Source organism: Phyllopteryx taeniolatus, chromosome 11, assembly GCF_024500385.1.
Source record: "Phyllopteryx taeniolatus isolate TA_2022b chromosome 11, UOR_Ptae_1.2, whole genome shotgun sequence".
Lineage (NCBI taxonomy): Eukaryota > Metazoa > Chordata > Actinopteri > Syngnathiformes > Syngnathidae > Phyllopteryx > Phyllopteryx taeniolatus.
In genome coordinates, this window is record NC_084512.1 from 25,743,784 (window position 1) to 25,765,347 (window position 21,564).

Below are 21,564 nucleotides of genomic sequence, written 5' to 3' on the forward strand. Positions count from 1 at the left end.
TTTACGGAAGGAGCGGGAGTAAAGGCAAAAGGGAAGGGAGGGGGGGGGGGGGGGTTAATCTGTGTTCTGACCTGGATGAACCATGGAGTCACACACACACACATTTTCACACAAAACAAAGCAAAAAAAAAAAAAAAAGCCTTTGTTTTGCGCTCTCAAAGGCGAGCAAAAGGCAATGGGTTTTTAAGGCACTGATCCTGAGCCGTCTTTTCTTCCCCACTCCTCTAGGCCAAGGGATTCCCATACTGCAGGGGGTGCACCAGATTAAAAGTGTCATGGCGAAAACTGAAACTCTTCGCAATTGGAGCGTCGCCCTTATGTCTCGTAGATGTAATTCAAATTTTAGAGCAATCGGACTACACCTCGAGGAAGAACTTTGAGGAATCCCTGGAAATGCTCAACAATTAACCTAAAATCAGTGCCTCTTGTGGCTTCTCAGATATGGCTTCCAAGACTTTTTTGTAGGCCTGAATTCAAAATTTGAACAGCTGGCGCTTTGCAGAGCAATGTTGCATTTTACAGCCAATCAAAATGCACACACTTTTTATTAAGCTAAAAAGACATTTGCGGGTTTTAAGCGAGCGAGACACCGAACGGCTGCCGCCCTGTCCCCAAGTCATATAAATACAGTACATAAAGTATTAAAAATTGTGTTTTACAACAATAATTTACAATATTTATAATTTCTCATGGATGAAAAAGCTAAGCTTGTGGCCAAAATGTACGTGTGGGTAAGTTCAAATGAATATCTACGCTCTGGCTTTTATCTCGCAATGTCAACTGCCTTTAGCAAACCGCTTCTTCCTTAACTATTAATCCATCTTTTCATGGTTTAATAAATGTGATAAAAGTACAAAATACTGTATGTACAGCATCAAACGCCTTCACTGTTCAGGGCGTCCATAAATCCAGTCGCTCAATGTGCAGGGGTGAGTCAGCAACTCTCTTTTTTTTCTTTTTTTTTTTTTTTTTTGCAATGATCTGCTCCAATTGGGTTCGACTCCATTGCTCAGTGTGCGGCAGGCCACAGGAAAACTGCTTCAGGGGCTGAATTTTCAAAATATGAAAAGTTTGTTTTTGAAGCACCCATGGAAATGATCAGAAACGGCTGCTTCTGTGTCTTTTCCGGCATTGCTTCTTGAAATTTTTGTGTGGGTCTACTCATGATAGACACGGCTACCAAATTAGGTTTGTCTTTCAAGGACCCCAAGTAATGGCCCTAACATGGCTCTGTCAAAGCAAAATGGCGGACTTCATGTGCCTTTTCTGTCTGGCATGACTTCTTAAGACGTTTTTTTAAGTGTACCAAATCTTATGTGCCAAAGGTGGCTGTATTTTGAGTAATGTTGCAGTTAAAACAGAAAACTGCATCAAAAGAGAAAGTCTTGATCAAAAAGTCGCACCAATGAGCAACATCCAAATCCTGCAGCGAGCCAAACGACCACAGTATTATAGCCTTCGCACATTTCCTCGTGCGGCCGGCACAAGATTAGAGCCGTTATCCCATTAAAGATGCTAAAATGCCATTCTTGTGTCTTTAAGCCCTGCGCCGGGGAGGTCAAGACGAGTCCGCAGGCGCTTACAAGGCGGCCATGTCGGTAATCTGCCCAAAGTTACAATGATTACGGCTAAGCTTCATCAGCAGAAAAGAAGCAGGCCATGCTAATATACTTAAAGCTGTTTGGTCCTTTTCTTTTTTTTTTTTTTTTTTTTAATGCAGAGGCATGCACGTGAGAAAGAGTGCACGTCGCCCGGCGTAAATCTTAAATCAAACTCGGCGGTGATGGCGGATTAGGACGACCGACAGGCTTGAGTCATCAGAAATATAAACACACAGCCGTTCGATATCCATGTGAGGGATAATCTCTGCTAATCTGCTGGTAACACATCACTTCCTCAATGTATCGTACATGAGATCACGCTAAAAAGCTACACAATTCAATGGAGTGCACTCCACGTTCCCATCAAAGGCAATGCATGGACATTAGCTTAGCATCGTTGTAGACACGCAGCTGAAAAGGGGCGTGTCGGATCTACCTATTTATATAAATGAATGTGGTTTATTCAAGTTTACTCGCTGTATCTAGAACATCCCATACTGATTTTGGTACAGTATTTTTGTCAAGCCCTTCTCTATGCCATCCAACAGTAAAAGGGGGGGTCATGAAAGCGACGCTGACTCGCCACCGTGGCACAGTTACGTTCTCCCACCAGCACGCCATTATCACCCCTCCCAAGCACCAGCAATCATGACACTTTCACAGCACTATTAGACCATCACTGCAATCTTTTAAGGTAAGTTTAGGTCAACTTTTCAAACATTATTACATTTATTTACACCAATTTTGTATTGCACTGGGTGTTTTTAGGCCACGAAAAAAAAGTGCTTCCCCAACCAAGTGACCCCCAATTAGTCTGCTAAAACGAGGTTCCGCTGTACCACAGTTTTAGTCATTCATACATGAGATGAAGCCAAATGCTACACAAGTGGTCCATGACGAATTTTACATATGTATTAATACCACGGTTTTAATCATCTGTACATTAGATGAAGCTAAATGCTACACAAATAATAGGAACGCACTCGTGCCTTGAGAAAGTTAACATTTACATGTGTGCCATGGTATTCAGCAATATGAGTGAAGACTACTGCCAAGACACGACACTCCTGCCCCGACAAAATGAAAATGTAAATGAGTGCCACACTTTTTGTAGTCACACAAATACAGTAGGTGTGCACTCCTGCCCTGACAAATTTGAAAATTTACATGAACACCACATTTTTAGTCATTCATGTACGAGATGAAGCGCAGCGCAACAAACATAATAGGAGAGCACTCCTGCCCTGACAAACTTAACGTTTGCATGAATACTGTGGCATTCAGTAATATGAGTGAACAGTCCTGCCAAGACCCGACACTCCTGCCCTGACAAATTTAAAATGTAAATGACTGCCACCATTTCTTTAGTCATTCGTGCATGACATGACGCTAAATGCGACAGGAATGAGTGCACTACTGTCCTGACAAATGTAACGTTTACATTAGCACCGCATTTTCAGTCATTCATATATGACATGAAACAAAATGCTACACAAATAATAGGAGTGAACTCCTGCCCTGACAAACTTAACATTTACATCACATTTTTACTCATTCATATATGAGATGAGGCTAAACATTACACAACTAACAGAAGTTCACTCCTGCCCTGACAAACTAAACATATACATGAATACGGTGGTTTTAGTTATTCATGTTTGCTTGTGACCTCGGTTAGCATTGTTCCTCTGCCAAGCTTTTGTTGGCGTACTGAAGGTTAAGCTGAGAGGATGAAGAAGCATTCAAATGCGTCGTGTAGCCTTTTGCACACAAAATCCCCTTTTTGAATATGTCTCCTATTTACCCACAAGTCCCGTTTCGAAACGGCGGTATCACCTGCCACAATGGCCGCAATTATCCCCAATAATGGCACTTATAGCGCGGCCACAAAGCTGGCCGTCACCTAGCGCCATGTTTGATAAGCGATAAACAAGCGGCGAGGAGGAGAGGAGATTAACATATGTTTAAAAATCGCACTCGGCAGCTGATAAGATTGACGGTGTTTTTTTTTTGTGCCTTTTTCTTCTCCTTCCTTTAATCTGTTTTTGTGTCTGCCAGGAGACGAGAGCAGAATGGATCTGGCATGAAGAGCGTCTTGTATTTTACACGTGCGGCCCATCTGCCTACACAGCGCCCACTGGACTGTCGATGGAAGGAAACCGCTGCTCACTATTTACTGTACGTACATTTTTGCGTGCCTTCAAGTTTACAGCGTGCATTTTAAAGAGTGTAAATCACACTGCCATGATACGTTCGTGGATCCATTACACTGTGATGCTTGGTGGCTACATGTTAGCATTTATAAGAGCACATTTTTACAGTAGTTGCTCAGTTTTCAATGTCCTGGATATCCGTTTTGCAGTTAAGATGCAGTACCCATATATCAGAATATATATGAAAATCTAATTGGTCTCTTTTTTGTTGTGTATTTCATTAGATTATTTAAAATATTGATGGCCTGGAATCGATTTTTTCATACAAACATTTACTGCAATTATGACTTCACTACAGCGCTAGCATAGGTTAGTGATAGAAGATATTATTTATATTTTTTATAACTTTATTATTTTTGTAAATTAAACTATTTTACATACGTAGTTTTAACACATTTTTAACTAACATTTGTATGTCAACTTATCCACGCATGACCTCGTGCATCAGTCAATTTTAAAACAAATGCGGCCTTTGAGCGCCCAAGTTTGTCCACTCCCGGGCTAGTTTGTGTTCAGGCTTAAATACAAAATCAGGTTGCAACGTGTTTTAGCAACGGAACTATGTCATAAATCGAGGATCCTCTGTATTATTCATATTTAATGTCTAACTGCATTAGAAACTATTTTATTATTCTACTCGAATGGAAATTAGGCATGATGAGGAGCATTTTCTCTGTTGTTAGTTTAGAATCTTCTTTTCATTTCAGTACATTTAATCCTATAACATTCTACAGTGTTTCCCACATAATCACAGTTTTTTTTTGCAAGCTATCCTCTGTTATTCGTCGCTATTATTATACTTCAAAACCAAGGTACACACCAAACGCTAATTTCTGGCGTGCCGTTACAAGTCTACCGTCCTCATAACCTCCTCTACCCCCACCCCCATCCCCACCCACAAGCCCCCCACCCCGGTTGGGGCACAATGCGGCGTTGGGCGGCATTTTCTATTAGGCGTCAGGCCTCCCCAGATGCCTCCAAAGTAATTGGGGTGGGTAATTTATTTACTCAGCGGCAGTTCACAGCACATTAAATAATAGAGATAATTGAACAAGAATTGTCAAGTGTCTTCTGATATCACACACATTACAGCAGGGGAGTGTGCGCGCGTCAAACTCCCATTTCCATGCGCCCATTGTTTGTGGTAATTAAGTACACAGATTTATTCCTTGGTTGCCTTCCAAGCTTATGGCGAGCGCCATTGTTGTCTTCTATTAATATGTAATCAGTAAATAGTTTAATTTCCTAATCTGCGGTTGGAGAATTCACTTTCTAACAACTCTTAATTACTGCGGGACTCTAATGAGCGTCGGCTGCCGTCCAATCAGGAGGCAGAGGCGTGGGGGGAATTTGAATTCCTGTGACAGCGCCGCCTGTGCACTAATGAACTTGTTATTCTTGCACCGCTGGGAGCGCTGTCCTTCACACATTAGCACCGGCATTAGCACGCGGCTCAGCCTACACCTGCCGAATATGGATGAGGCCTATTGTCATACACCAGGAATATTTGTGTGTTTTAGTGCCACACGTCCATTCTCTTGCACCACTAATGGCCTCCATTGTCTTTCTAAAGAGGTGGGTGGACATCTCATTAAGGACGACAGGCTGGAAGAGTCGTTCAAATCAACAAGATGGTTTAAATTCCAGCAAGTTGCTAAAGGAGAGCAACGGGTGACAGTACAAATGACGATCATTTCAGACAATTAAGAGGTCAGAATGTGTGGTAAAATCCCACCCACAACAACGAGTATATATAGTCTAAAAGGGAGATCACGCATGCACACATTGAGTTATTCGTGAATATCTTAATTGAATACACGCAAAAATTTGCTTGAACGCTATAGGCATGAAAATATTCATGACAAACGTAAGAGAAATATGAAATTGAGTCAGAGAACGGTGCCGCAAGACAAATATAAAAACAAAATTCTGGTCTAAACTGAGAACTTAAATTTTCACAAAAATTAAAGGGAATAATACTTTCTAAAAAAAAAAAAAACACTACTCAATTTTATCATTTTATATTTTAAATTAAATTTGTCTTTTTATTAATTATATTATTATTATTTTATTACATGATAATGTTTTGCTTTTTATTTCCTTAACTGTGACAATTTTTTTTTAATTTTTTTTTTAACTAATTGATTGCCATAGATTTCATTAATATTCAACTATATTTGGCAGTAATTGAATGTTTGTACTATTGGCAATTGCCTTTCATGAGTACATTTTATTCATAATTTTTATTAGTAAAATTATTTTTAACTGTATTTTTTAAAGTTAATTTGTATATTTACTTTTACCAGGAAAATTTGATTATATTTACTTTATAATCTCCTAAAATGTTTTATTTAATTTTCATTATTTAATATAATTATCAGAATTTTTAAAAAAATTTTTTAATGCTAATCTCCTTTAATGAGTCAATTTTATGATTTAAATAAGAATGTATTGTTTTTCATAGTTCCCTTTGAGTTTTTTTATTGAATATTATCAGTAGGATTGATTGATTTTTATCATTTACTTGTTGACCTTAATGAAGCAATTCCAATTTATATTCTACTCTGTAGATATTTAATGTTTAAGAAACAGTCACATCTGGATGATTTGGGGAAAATCTAACGTATGAGGCAAAAAAAAACCCCGATTTATAGCTGGTATGGTACGAATACGGACATGACTCGACTGGATATAAGCCAACGACAACGCCACACTATTATTTGCTGTCTGGTGGCTTGTGTAAAGCACATTTTCTCCTTTCCACTTCACCTACAAAGTGAATTTCTCTCCCTCCTATCCTTTTTGTCCTTGTCCCTTTTCATGGGATTTTACAGAGGTGGAGGCACACGCACACATACAGTATATATAAATAAATATATACATTTACAAAAAGAAATCTTTGGGAGTAAATAAGCTTGCAGGGGACACAATGGCAGTCGCTCTGGCAGGGGGGAGGAAAGAAGGCACAAAGAAGAAGATAGTCTTGATATGAGGAGACAAATGGGATGGGGAAGCTTAGCGGAAATACCTTGTTGCTTTCTTTCCACGCTAAACTAGAAAATCATCGTGGTAAACAATTACAGATGTAGTCAATCAGATTTTTCGGTACGGTACAGAGGTGTACGGAGTTTACACAAGGAACATAGTGGTTAAGTGTAACTGCCAGATGCTACTACAAACAAATACAGTGCAGCTCAGCCTCTGGCAAAAGAAGGTCAAGAAATACAAAAAATACAAAAACAAAAAACAAACAAAAAAACGCCTTCTTGCTTGAGTCACCAAACACCACATTGCTCAAGTTTGCATTGCAGTTTATATTATCATATACTGTCTTGCACCAACATCAACATTTTACCACTCTAAAATGTTCAATCCGTAATTTAATTCGCACATAAATAAATACATTCCATAATTGATTATGCTGTTATTGATTAAAAAGGTAATGTCTTAGAGTCATGAGTGATGCAATAAAAAACACGATGAGCTGACAAGGCAGTGCAATAGACGAAAATGAATCTGCACGCAAGCGTACAGTGGGTACGGAAATTATTCAGACCCCCTTAAATGTTTCACTCTTTTTCATATTGCAGTCATTTGCTAAATTCATTTAAGTTCTTTATTTTCACATTTATGTACACACAGCACCCCATATTGACAGAAAAAAAAACTGAATTGTAGAATTTTTTTGCAATTTGTTAAAAAAGAAAAACTGAAATATCACACAACCATAAGTATTCAGACCCTTTGCTCAGTATTTAGTAGAAGCACCGTTTTGAGCTAATCCAGCCATGAGTGTTTTTGGGAAGTTTTTCACACCTGGATTTGGGGATCTGTCAGGTTGGATGGTGAACGTTGGTGGGCAGCCATTTTCAGGTATTTCCAGAGATGCTCAATTGGGTTTAAGTCAGGGCTCTGGATGGGCCATTCAAAAACAGTCACAGAGTTGTTCTGAAGCCACTCCTTCGGTATTTTAGCTGTGTGCTTAGGGTCATTGTCTTGTTGGAAGGGGAACCTTCGGCCCAGTCTGAGTCTCATTTGCTCCGAGATGCACTGTGAGCTGTAAGGTCTTATATATAGACAGTTTTTCTTTCTTAATAAATCAGCAAAAATTTCAACAATTATGTTTTTTTTCTGTCAATATGGGGTGCTGTGTGTACATTAATGAGGGGAAAACAATGAATAAATGATTTTAGAAAATGGCTCCAATATAACAAAGAGTGAAACATTTAAGGACGTCTCAATACTTATGGCTGCGTGATTTCAGTTTTTCTTTCTTAATAAATCAGCAAAAATTTCAACAATTCCATTTTTTTTCTGTCAATATGGGGTCCTGTGTGTACATTGAGGAAAAAAATGAATTTAAATCATTTTAACAAATGGCTGCAATATAACAAAGAGTGAAAGATTTAAGGGGGTCTGAAAACTTTCCGTTCCCACCGTACCTTCTACACCAAAGCATTACAGCAATCCATTTTTAATAGAGCAGACTTACTCAAATATATCTAAGCTATTTTACTTGATATTGTCCGAAAAAAAGTTCCAGACTATATTGAGGCGACATTATGCCGCACGGCTGCCGCAGTCAGAGCCAGTTTTACGACACTTTTCAGACAGTTCAAGTGTCCTAGAGAATTAATACATTTGTTCTCAAGCTATTTTTACACATTAAATTGGTTAATAATTCATAAAAATAATAGATGACGTCAGCCCCCAAATATTCGTGATTGTGCATTCGCGAATATGTCTATTCTATAAAAAAATCCATTCTATAAAAGTATTGCTTTGCCGCCATCTTGTGGCATCTACAGGCAATTAGAGTACAGTATAAACGTTTATGGGGGAGTGTCCATTACTCGCAGATTTTTTCTATTTTGGACAAAACTTTGTCCCTATTGCCTGTAGTCAAAAAAATCTAAGGCTGTAGCAACACTTTTTGTAAAGATCAACATTTTACAGATATTCCTACGGTTTAGTGGCACAAACAGGTGTCGCGTTTCTCCAATTTCATATGCAAGCGGGGCCACTCTCTTTTCTTTTCCTTTTTTGGCTTGTGTCCTAACAAGGCTTTACCCCGCGGACAAATCTTACAAACTCCGCCTGCCAAATAAGCGGGCGCCGCAATGTGTACGTGGGGGTGTATACGTGAGGATTTGTAAAGTGTGTCGACGCACGTGTTGTGTTGCCTCCCAACCCCTCCTCCCTCCCTCATCGCTTTTGCTTCCCTTTAACTCACCCCCGTCTTCCCTTACACAGCATATCAAGCGAGGCCAGATATGTACTAGGGCGAGGAGGGTGTGTGTGTGTGTGTGTGCGCACGGTTGAGCGCGCTGTTCAATAGTGAGCGAACGCAGGGCCGGCCGGCTGGCAAACCCGACCAAACGGCGGCGGCGCAGACTTTGGGCCGCTATCACACCCAGTTATCGTTTTCCCCCATGAAGGGCTCCCTTATCACCCCGGCCCAGAGAGGTCTCCCCCACTCCCCTCTCTCACAGGGAGAGGGGGGCTTCAAAGATTCCCTCTCACGCTAACTCCCCACTCTCTCACTATATGTGTGTGTGCGTGTGCGTTCAATTTGGCAAAACACTTTTTTTTTTTTTTCCCCAGCGTAATTGGGCTCGGGTACCTGTGTCCATGAGATAGCGCAGCCTCTTCTCCACGCGAGCCGCCCGGGCGTCGATGTGCCGCTGCTCGCTCTCCAGCGCCGACAGCTCGCCCACCACATACTGACTGGTGTCTTTGAACGCCTTCTGAGAGACGGAGAGACAGAGAGAAAGTGTGAGAATGAGTGACGGAGGGTGTCTCTCATCATCGAGACGTCCTCGCGAAACAACAATACAAAAGGAGTCCCCACCGACCCCCCCAAAAAAAGTTCAAACACGAGTATGGCTACCTTTTCATAGCTGCTCACACTTCTTGTTGTCTTCCGCAGTGGTTCTCAAACTGGGGTACCAGGACCCCCAAGGGTCTGCAAGCCATACAGTGGTAGCTTGACTTACGAGTGACCCGACTGAGGACCTTTTAGCGATATGAGCTATCGCGTGGCCATTTTTTGGTCTTGGGCTATGAGCGCTAAATGGTGGCAGAAAACCTCACAACAAGCTAGCAGCTAGTGAACAATTCTTGAAAAAAAAAAAAAGACATTTCAAACAGTGTATTACCATTCTCAGTTGAAATTTAAAACAATGAGATTTCCACGTTGTGTATTCAACCAAACCACATTAACTTACGAATGTCAGTGAGCTTAATGTTAAAGTTCTCTATGTATCTTTTGCTATACTATTAACCAGCAGGATTCACTCATATTTAACATAACATGGTCACTGTCGGGTGGAATCCCCCCTCCTCCAAAATGATAACTTTTCAGGAAAATAAAAAAAGGACATCTTGCTTGAGTTTCCAAACACCGTTTTGTTCAAGTTAGTATTATACTTTATATAGCTATCATACACCATTGCACACTCACATTAAAACAACACCAACACATTATGTTCAATCGCTAAGATGCTAATAAAATGGCAAATTTATTGTGCTGCAATTTATTAAAATGGTACCAACACAGCTAGCTGGTGTTCGCCGTGTTGGAACCAGGAGCACGCAATTAGCCTCATTAGTGTAGCACGTAGGTAGCAAAGCAAAAGCATTTCGCCAGTTCATTTTCGAGGGAGGTAAATAACTGTGTATTGCTTTATTGGTTGCAAAGCTTACCTTTATCTTGTAAATGGCTAAGATGTCATACTCGAATACAACGGAACACCACTGGGAAAGTGTCTGACTTCTGGGCTGTGATTGGCCAGTCTCAATTTAGGGTGGGTGTGGCTTCACGAAAGTCCAATTTAGTGAATTTGAAAGTCCAATCTAGTTACGCACACATTTAATATTCTTTTAAATGTTACACGGCCTCCATTTCAGACATGTTTGTGCTTGCTATTCCACAGAGTGATGGAAATGTTCACCTGCACGCACACACACACATATATATCACTGCTGATGCTCTTTTTCTGCTTAATGGGAAGACGAACTAGTGTGAAACTTTGTTTTTTCACCTCTTGTTCCACCCAGGCAAGCACTTTTCCCTCCCTGCCTGTGTGTTTGCAATTCCCAGTAGCTCTCCTCCCTTTCCTTTCGCTCTATCGCCATATTTTTCTCCTTGGCAAATCAATTTTACACATGATCAGCCCACTCCCCTTGCCGCGCTCGGCCCGGCCGTAATTAAGAGCAGGGAAATTACCATATATATTATATTAATGCAAACATCATTCAGCAGGTAATTCTTGGCTGATCGGGATAATGGAAAGGTTCAACACCCATTAACCCTGGAGCCCGGGCGGCGGTATGTGTGTGCGCGCGCGTGTGTGCGCATGTGCGGGGGCGCAGGGTGTGGGGTCGCCGATAGAGGAGAGAGGGCTGCTCGAGAAGAGACACGCATTGAAATTATAGCATTCTGACGGACACACACTCAAGTTTAAACAAGCCAAGAGGAGTGTCTGTGTGCATGCGTGTGTGTGTGCGTGCGTATGTGTGTATGTGTAACGTGTATACACTCAAAGTAAATTCCGAGGGTTTTTGTGGGGGAAAGCCCCCCCCTCCACTTCGAATAACAGGCCTTCATTTAGGGTCAACGTGGTACATCCTTTGTATTCTAAAAAAGAAGACTGAATAAAATAATAATATGCATCAATTAGGGTTGTGACTTCCGTCACTTAAGAAAATATTTGAGTTCTTGTATAATAAATTGCTCTTCACTGTCTCCATTGTTCAGTTTCCTCCAAAGATGGCAAGCTGTTGACATTGTACTTCACTTCACTACAAAGAAAAGATTTTAGCAGTTTTATGTCATGAAATATTCATTTTGGATTTCAATGTATACATTGTTTTGTTTACTTGGCAATCTTTCATTTATTAGAGTGTACTGCTAGAATACATTCCTCCTTACACCAAAGAAAATCACTTTTATGTTTCGCATTTTGTTCCTTTACTGTACCCAATGTGAACCTCACCGTGATATTAAAACCAATGTATGATTTTTGGTGTACTGTATCACCCATAAACCCGCAAAAAGGGAAACAATTCTTGGAGTTTGGAGAGATCATACGAGAAACAGGAAACAAACAAAAGTGTAGAAAGTATATATACATATATATTTTTTTTTCTGGGTTAACTTGATAAGAAACTACTAGATTGCACCACTCACATTAGTTGCAGGTCACTGACATACATCATTAGTTGTACCTAATAGTATGGCCAGGGAGGGTTAGGGGGCGGGGGAAAGCGGATTTGACAAACAAACAAACAAACCTCTTCCTCAAACGGTCTAAAGATGTCGATCCCTGACTCCGACCAGCCGTCCTCCTCGGCCTTCTTCATGTCCTCAGGAGCAGACTTTTGTCTTTTCACCTCTGCGGAAAGCAAGCAACGTGATTAAAATGTCCTCGAAATGACTCGTAATCTGAGGGGATGGACGCACCTGGTCTGTTGTCCACGTACTGACTGAAGGACTTGAGCTGCGTCTTCCTGACCGCAGAGTCCTTGTTGAAGACCACAGGGCTGCGCAGCCTCTCGGTGGCGCGGCGCAGTCGCTCTGCTCGCAGCTGCTCCGCGTTATTCTGTACAACATAAAAAACGAAGACGACTATTGGACGACCACGAGATGACCACCAGTGCTTATCTGTTGATGTCAAATTACACCGAAGTGAGAATAAAGCTCGCTCAAACTCTTGAGTGCCAATCAGCAAAAGTATAAACAAGAAGCAGAAGCAACCAACCATGCAACCAACAAAACACACCAGTAAAACAAACAAAAATGAATGACCCACTCAACCAAATTAAAAACACCAACCAACAAAACGATCTGCCAACTAGCCGACTGACTGGCGAACCAGTCAACCACAGATAGTCTATCAACCAATCAAACAAACAAACAAAAAAAAACAGATCAACCACAAGGCAAACAAAACAACCCCAAAAAAATCTAACCAACCAATCAATCATACCAAGCAAGCCACCCCCAAAAAATGAACAAACCAACCAGGCTTGCTCTCACAACTGTGAGCAAAAGTACACACGCCAAAGATGCACAACATTAGTGTACATGTAAACACGTGTGTGCAAACACACCTGCTGCCAGAGCTCTGCGCAACGTCTGCTAGAACGTGATACCTTAACAACATGGTTGCTGTTTGTTTGCGTCCATGAATACAAACACACACACACACACACACACAAATCATCCACACACTCAGGGGAGACGCAAAAAGGAGGCAATTAACTTGACTTTCAACAAAACCCCGAGCCAGAAAATATATTCAAATTATGTAAAAAGGGCAGAAAGGTGATTGTTTTCAACGTGAACACGTGTTAAAATGCTGCATGCTCGCTTCTCCCGCTATCACCCCCCCCCCCCCCCCCCACTAAAAAACCCGCACAAAGTGAAAACATTTTATTAGTGCGCTTCCAAATGAGCCAAGCCGAGTGGAAAAAGAAAGCGACGGAGGCGACCGCTAACGCTAATAGGATGGCCAAAAGTGTAATAAAGTCGACAATTAGGGGCAAACATGTTCCACCGCTTGAGACAGCAGCAGATAGTCAAACGCCATGCGCACAAGCAGGACTCGTTAACTTCGCTTTCGATTGTTGGCTCACAATGCCAGCAATTAAGTCTCTTCTTTTTCTGTTCGCTTGGATAAGTAACTAAAAAAGCACGTCCAGTTACGCCCAGGCAAATTTACTGATGAATTACAATGCACGACCGGCCAATTTAACATTTTGGCAGACACAAAAAAACTTATACTACAGTACCTCTCCTTCTTGAAGCACATTGGTATAACCTATGCTTATTTTTAGTGGGAGCTTGAAGAAAGTCCTTTGTGTCATAGTGAACAATTCTTTACAAAAGGCATCAAGCTGTTTAATGCTACTCCCAGTTGAAGATTACTGTCAAACTAAAGATTCCAAAAAGAATTACACCTTGTGTATTTAACTAAATCACATAAGTTTGCCTCTGAAAGTCTGCTAGCTTACTGCCTACACATAATGCAAAAATGCCACAGACGGGCTATTAAGACTAGCAACAATGTTGCAGTAGTTCTAAACCTTTAAACAACTTGCATTTTAACTCAGAATGTTGCAACAGACGACAATACTCACTGGCATATATTCCTTATCCTTTGCAAAAAAATGACTCATATTACTGCATCTCAGTTGCGAACGTCTGCGTTTCCTCCTCAAATCTATATGTAGCATGTCTGTTTATATTATAGTGGTGTCCAAAAGCACACATCAGAAGGAGCCTCATTGAATTTAAGTGTGAACATCAAAAACTGGAAGTCTTTACAGTCAATTTAATGATGCTATTACTTTGTTTTTATAAAGTACAATACTGTAGACTCGTATTTTTCTGACGAAAAACACGGCTGGAACGGATTAATGGCATTTCCTTTCATTTCAATGGGGAAAGATGATTTGCGATACAGGCATTTTGAGTTACAAGCATGCTCACAGAACTAAAACTCGTAAGTCAAGGCACCCCTGTAAAGAGAAAAGTAATTGCCAGATACACCCCCGCAATTTTATGTCCTCCTCCGTGGGCCAGTCTAACAAAATATAGTGTCAATCTCATGCGCAATCCTGCACCACATGTAAAACACACACACACACACACACACACACACACACACTCACTCATCCACACACACTGTGTCACTCCAGTGCCTGCAAAGGACTAAGACCCTTTTTGGCTTTGAACACAAGAGGGTGTTTATGTGAATCGATGATCAAAGTGTCACCATAAGTGTACACTAACACATGCGCACACACACACACACACACACACACAGACAGTCACCTTATTCTACTTGACATTCCCATCAATCCATTAAAGTGATGTTAAGACTGCGCCGACTCAATATTCACATCAGAAGATACACAGACTTACACTGGAGAAGGTCACAGTCAATAGTGACTGGTGCTACTAATGTTACAGCACAGGTGAGAATCCACACGTCAGACGCAAATGCGCGCGCACACACTTTGAGCAGTGCAACAGCTGGGTTCAATGGGCCTGATCGATGGCACTTTTGAAGAAGCTTACAGGTACGTACGTATATTCCCATCTTGGCACATAGTCCCCTGCATTGTCTCATTTTGTTCCATAGTGTCCCCTATTGTCTCATCATGTCCCATTTTGTCAAATAGTGCCCACTAATGGCCTATTATGTCAAATAGTATCCCACAATGTCCCCATTATGATCCATTTTGTCCATTGTCGTATTGTCCACCCCGATTATATGCTGTAATGTTTATTATCTCATTTTGTCAAATTGTGTCCCACGTCTCCTTTTATGACACGTTGCCACTTTGTCCCCTATTGTGTCTCATCATGTCCTATTTTGTCGCATAGTGTCCCCCTATTATGTCAACTCTTGTCCCATAATATCCCCTATTATGTCACGTCCCATAGTGTCACCTATTAGGTCTCATTTTGCCCATTAATGTCCCCTATTATGTAAACTAGTGTCCCCTATTATGTCTCTATGTCCTAGTCTGTCCCAGTGTCCCCTATTATATCACATCTTGTCCCATAATGTCCCCCTATTATGTCACATATGCTCGCATGTCTAACTTTGTCCGGTTATGACCCAATTATATCAAATAAAAGATGTGCCCCCTACTGTGATTCACTATGTCCTATTTTGTCCCCTCATGTCCCCTATGATGTCACGTTCCATAGTGTCCCATAGTACGTACCGCTCCATCTGTAGGGCTGAGCGGCGAGGCGGAGGAGGAGGTGGAGGAGGTGGCGGTGGGTGTAGAGGAGGAAGAAGAGGAGGATGGGGATGAAGGACTGGCATTGGCGGTGAGGGCGCTAGGTCTGACCTCACTCAGTTTCTTCAGCTTCAGGTCTACGTGCTTGCTGTTTGCTCCTGAAACACACACACAGAGAAAATACACGATTTAAACCTTACATGCACATAAACTGCTATTTCACTCACACACACACACACACAGGCCACTTTTCCATCTCAAGTTAGAGGATCTTTGAATCTTTAATTGAGACAATAGTTACAGCCTCCCCCATCTGCAGTTGAGTAAATGCACCTGCCTGGCCACTATGTCAATTTTCATTGATTGTTGCCGTACATGTGATTATTCTCCTCAGTTGCATCACCTTCCCGAGGCTGCTCGCACGGAAGGAGTGGTGAGCACAGCACTCCTGCCGGGCTGCAGCGCTGCACGGAGGGACATGAAAGAGGAGCAGGGAGACCTTTTCATGTGTCACCTCAGAGCCTGATGCATGCGTGACGCCTGACTGCAGTTGAACATACGGACATTCTGCGGCTATTTCTCTGCATTTTGTTGGAGGAATATCGATAACGGTGTTTGTGCAACATTTCTGACGTCAAATTCAAACACTTTGAAGATTAATTTTCAATCTTTTTGGGACTTTATAGCTAAGATTGAATGTCATATGTCACTGAATATTCATGCGTATAAATGAAGGGTATTGTGCTCTAAATAAGACTTTTTAATAGCAGAATAAATCAAATCAAAGAAATAATACCATGCAATTCAAGATAATTATTTAAAAAAAAAAACTCAGTCTCCTTAGTTTTAAGACACTTAAAATGCGAGTGTAAGTTACATCTACACACACACACACACACACACACATATATATATATATATATTACATTTAGGATATTATTTTGTATTTTAAATGTCTTATACTTTTTTGTATTTGTATTTTAAAACATTTATGGTATTTCTTGTTATTAATATTACATTTACTAGTATTTTTTAGAAAATTAAAAATATAAATATTTAATACAATTGTGTTTTTCTTTTTGTCTGGTACATGGTATGTCACTTTTAGATAAATCCAACGCAATTAAAAAAAACAACAATGTTTTCTAATTGCTATGCGAGTTAAAAGTGAAGCTTTTTCAACATATCTATGGACTCTTATGTTGTTGTTTTTTTTTCTTCAGTCAGCCTGATCATCACTATGTTGCCACTTTTAATTATTAAGCCCTTTCATGAAAACGACGACAACAAACGTGTCCGACATCAATGAAGAGGCAGCACAACACAACAACAACAAAGGTGTGGAGATAGTGCACTTAAAAGACTGTTTTTTTAAGTTTTTCTGTTGGAGGCGCCACATGCACCCCTGCGCATATAACAAATCAGAAAGCACAAATATACTAACACAAAACATGAATAAGTCCCCAGATTTGGTGAGATGTTTTCTTTTTTTGCCTGAAAACAACTTTTCTTAAATAAAGCTACATATGTGAAAGAAAAGTTAATAGAAATATGTGGAAAAGAAGCAATGTGTTAGAAGGAGGAGCACAAGACGGCAAACCATGCAGCACCACAGCCAGCAACTTTACCCGAGGATGTTAGCTCAGAGGTGGGGTTAGTAAGCTCCGGGGGGCCCTGGCTGCAGCTGGATGGAGCCGGGAGAGGGGCCTCCAGCGAGTTAATAGCCAGGGCGGACGTGGAGGCTGCGCTGTCAACGGTGTCACCCTCGACACTGAAGTTCTCACTCTTTTTACTATAAAAGCCTTCATCGCCATGGCAACCCTCTTCTCCATCATCCAACATGTCTGTGGGTTGTTAGTGCGACAGGACATGATAAGAAATGGGGGGGGGGGGAGGAAAAAGGTTAAATAGCAGGGAAGGACAGTTTGTTGGTTTTTGAAAATTCAGCCCCTGAAGATAGTTTCCCTTAGCGACATGAACTTTGGTAGACATGCCCATCATGAGCAGCCCCACAAAAAAAATCTCAAGATGCCATGCTTGTGAAGATAAAAGGTCTGCCATTTTGAATTGAAGCAGTCAAGTTGAGGTTAAATTTCGAGGGGGGTTTCAGAGACAAACCTCTCCGACTGCAAGTTTTGAAAAAAATCCAGCCCCCAAAGCCAGATTCCCTTGGCAACATGAAATGTGGTAGGCATGCCTATTATGAGTGGACCCATAAAAAAGTCTCGAAAACCAAGATGGCGCCTACCAGTGTGGTCGCCTCGGTAACGCGCTCTCTAGTATTGTTTTTGTGTTTTTCGTCCGTCTTTGGAGACCTTACACGACTCACTCACTGCTCAGTGACTGTTTTTTTTTGTCAATGTCTTTCTGTCTCCAAAGTGTTCTGTAAATTGACTGTCTGTTGTCGTACTAGAGCGGCTCCAACTACCGGAGACAAATTCCTTGTGTGTTTTTTGGACATACTTGGCAAATAAAGAGGATTCTGATTCTGATTCAAAAGGAAATGACTGAAAAGCAAGTCTTCCATTTGTGTTTTAAGTCCCAATTTGAAGTTCCTTTTGGCCATTTACAGGAGTCCTTCAAAGACATTTTGTGCTAATGCAATAAAATGTTGCAAACGAAACAGATAACACTCAATTTGGAAAATCTTTTGAGTTTTTGTCTTTGCATGTGGGTGGAGCACAACGGCCAAGTTTGATGTCTCGCCATACAACAAACTCCCTGACAACGAACAGAGACAAACAATAACAGCATTTTCCTTTCATTTTTGTTTTTTTTTTCCCTCCTCTTAATTTTCTAGCTGCGATGTGGAGCGTGCTAGCAAGTGGCTGGGGCTTAATTAAAGGCGTTGGAGTTGGAAAGTTTCTTTGCGGGCAGAAACACGGTGGGTGGAGGGGGTTAGGTTGAGTTGCATTGAAGGAGCATGAGGGACGGAGAGAGAGAGGCTAGGATTAGCCGTTCTGCTCGGCAGGCCTTGTGTAACGCAGCCCACAGCACTTCTCCTCCTCTTCTTCTTCCTCCTCCTTCCTTTTCTTTTTCCCCGGCTCCATTTTTAACGAGATCAACAATTATTGCGATTCAGACACGCTGAAGAAGCAAATAAATCAATCCCATTCCTCCTTTGCCACGGTCCTGCTTTGCGTCAGCCATTTTCTTGACTCCTCCTAAAGAAGAGAGATTGCGTACGGTAGCCCGGAAGTACCAACAAAGTGGCAAAACAAATTCATAAATGCGGAACAATTTTACAAGCGATCGAACTGATTTTCATTTGGGGAGATAGCTATAAAATTTAAACCAAAATTACATTTCAAGTAAAATGTCATGAACAAAAATTAAGAACTAAGAATCTGATTTTACTCAACTCATTTAATAGTTTATACTTTGTTCATTTTACTCTATTTTGTTTTGAGAATTGTGATTTCCCCAGATTTCATTTGTAAGCGTTTTGTAAATTTTGTAACTTTTGTGAATTTTATTTTAACTTTCGTATGACGTTTACAGTGTAGCTTGTAAGTTTTTTTTTTTTTTTTTTTTTTTACTGTTTTTTCCCCCCAAATGCATCTTTATTTCACAATTTAATTTTACTTTGGATTTTATAACGTACATTTTTTTGCGTTTGTAATTGTGTTTTTCCAAAACGTACATTTCTTCTGGAGTTAAATGTTTTACATTTTGTAAATGTGTTTTACTCAATTGTAAATGTGAATAAAATGTGATTTTTTTATTTTTTATTTTGCAGTTGTTCATACAAATATGTGGTAGTTTCGCATTTTATATGAATTTATTTTCATATTTGTCACTTTGTTGGTACTTCAGGGCCACCGTAAGTAAGAGCTTTTCTTGTTTCCTGCCAAATGTAAAGGTGTTAAGTGGTGTGGAAGTGTTTGGCCATTCATCCATCATCTATCCCACTTATCCTCACCAGGGTCACGGGTGTGTTGGACATTTAAAAAATGTGTTTTCATTTTTTGTCTTTGTTCACAGTTCTCAGCCACTTAGAAAGTGAGTTTTTATGAATATTTGCCTGTATTCACCATTACTGACAATTCATATTCAATTTCTTTGCCTTTGAAAAGTCAAGTATTAAACATGACACAATTTGTATTTATGTGTCTGTGAAATGTTGAAATAGTTTTGAACGCGTGAAAACGTATGCTGTCGTCCTTGATTCAAATGACACTCCTGATGAAAAACTCACCTGTCAATCATTGGTTTATCGTTAACGCGTCAGGCACAAACGAAGACAGCAAAGGCTTTGATAACGCTAATTTTCATAATACCCCATCATTTGTAGGAAAATGGAAAGCAGCAGGGGAGCGTCAATGGCAGTTTCACAGACCCGACAAGTCGGCTATTAGACGGGTTGGCTACTGGGAAGCTAAACTGGCGTCGCAGTGTGTTGTGTTGATTAACAATTACCGGGTGATACAGACTCGTGGTCGGCGCAAAATTACATTTTGTTTTTTCGAAGGATTAGCGGAACCCCTTGAGAGAACGTAATGGCAATGTGCGGTTACAGTGTTAGCATAGCAAGTTGTGTGTGTGTGTGTGTGTGTGTCTTGACCTCCAGCCGAGTCAGGAGCCTTGCCGCCCTTCAAGGTGCTGCCGGCCGACACGTCCAAACTCATGTCGGACATTTTGACTCCGGATCGAGCCTCTGCGATCAGCTGCCTGGCTCGCTCACGCAACTGCCGCCGTCGCTCGGCGTCCCTCTCCTGCACAAAAACATGATCAAATTTCAACAGTCCCATTTTAATCGAAGTATGTCAGAATTTACCCTTCATCAGGCATGCAACCACGTTTTAGGGTCAGAAATAACCTCCAAACGTCTTGGGTCGCGGAATGTTTTTGAAAATTCCGTACTTGCAGCCAATTTCCTTTACCTACCAAATTTCATGTTGTTATGCCTCACATGGGTAGACCCACAAAAATAGTCTGAAGGACCCATGCCTGAAAAGACACCATTTTGGTTTAATCGGCCATTTTAGGCTCATTTTGACCATTTCACAGGGTCATTCCAAACCAAATGTATCCATCCAGCCATCCATTTTCTGTACCGCTTATCCTCACGAGGGTCGCGGGCGTGCTGGAACCTATCGCAGCTGACTCTGGCCGAGAGGCGGGGTACGCCCTGAACTGGTCGCCGCCCAATTGAACTCACCATTTTAGGCTCATTTCGACCCATTTTAGAGTTCTTCAAAGACAAAGTCATCATAAAGATTTTGTCCGATAGCTAGCAAATTGGAATTCCGTATACTGGACAGTCGTACTTATTCCCAAAGCTATCAGTTTTGACAAATTATTCGAAACATTATTGATTTTTATGGGAAGGGTTGTGGTCGGCATGGACGCCATTGAACTTACTTCAAAGCCTAATCAAAATAAGCGTAGCGTACACAAATCCACACACAATCTACACATATACAGCATTGAGCAATCGTAATCGGTTAAATGGCAGAAATGCCATTTTCAGCAGCGATCCAATCTAATTCTACTGATAACGTGCACACAAAACGCACGTATACACGCGTGCACACCCACACGCAACTGTTAGAGCAAACACTTAAATGGCAGGTAAATAACGACCATCCCGACGAGAACAGATCAGCGCTCACATCATGGTGTCATTATTTTAAAATGCCAGTAATGTGCTGTAAAGGTAAAAGCAACACATTTAGCACAATACATCTTGTGCACACTTTAAGCGCCGCGACCTCCAGAAGTTACTCTCTTAGTAACTTCTTCTCCCTCCCTGTGGTTTTCTGTTAATCAGGGTTCTCCATATTGAAGCAGGGATTTTTCTCTCTCTCGTTTTTTTAAGGTGCCGGCCCATTCAAGCGGGGCTCCCATTTATCCATTAACAAAACAAGCAGCGCCCTGCTAATGAGCTACATCTCTCCATTTCCATGTCAATTGTTTGTTTGTAGCCATTGTCGGCGCCGGGGACAATGGGACTGTATTGTCAAGGCAGGCAACTTTAATGCACTCTG

General features: G+C 41.0%; 1 protein-coding gene across 7 annotated transcripts in view; it reads right to left on the reverse strand.

Annotated features, from left to right (window-relative positions):
• ehbp1 (EH domain binding protein 1) overlaps positions 1-21,564 on the reverse strand; it is a 131,418-nt gene that overhangs the window by 21,698 nt on the left and 88,156 nt on the right. For 5 of the 7 annotated variants that reach the window (XM_061789325.1, XM_061789324.1, XM_061789326.1 and 2 more), the window contains 6 exons: positions 20,139-20,289; positions 17,203-17,418; positions 15,557-15,732; positions 12,279-12,417; positions 12,110-12,210; positions 9,438-9,561 (listed from right to left, as the gene is read on the reverse strand). In XM_061789325.1, coding sequence (XP_061645309.1) covers positions 9,438-9,561; positions 12,110-12,210; positions 12,279-12,417; positions 15,557-15,732; positions 17,203-17,418; positions 20,139-20,289 — 907 coding nt within the window. The remainder of the gene's footprint in view (positions 1-9,437; positions 9,562-12,109; positions 12,211-12,278; positions 12,418-15,556; positions 15,733-17,202; positions 17,419-20,138; positions 20,290-21,564) is intronic. The other 2 variants (XM_061789327.1, XM_061789328.1) reach the window with 1 other exon arrangement.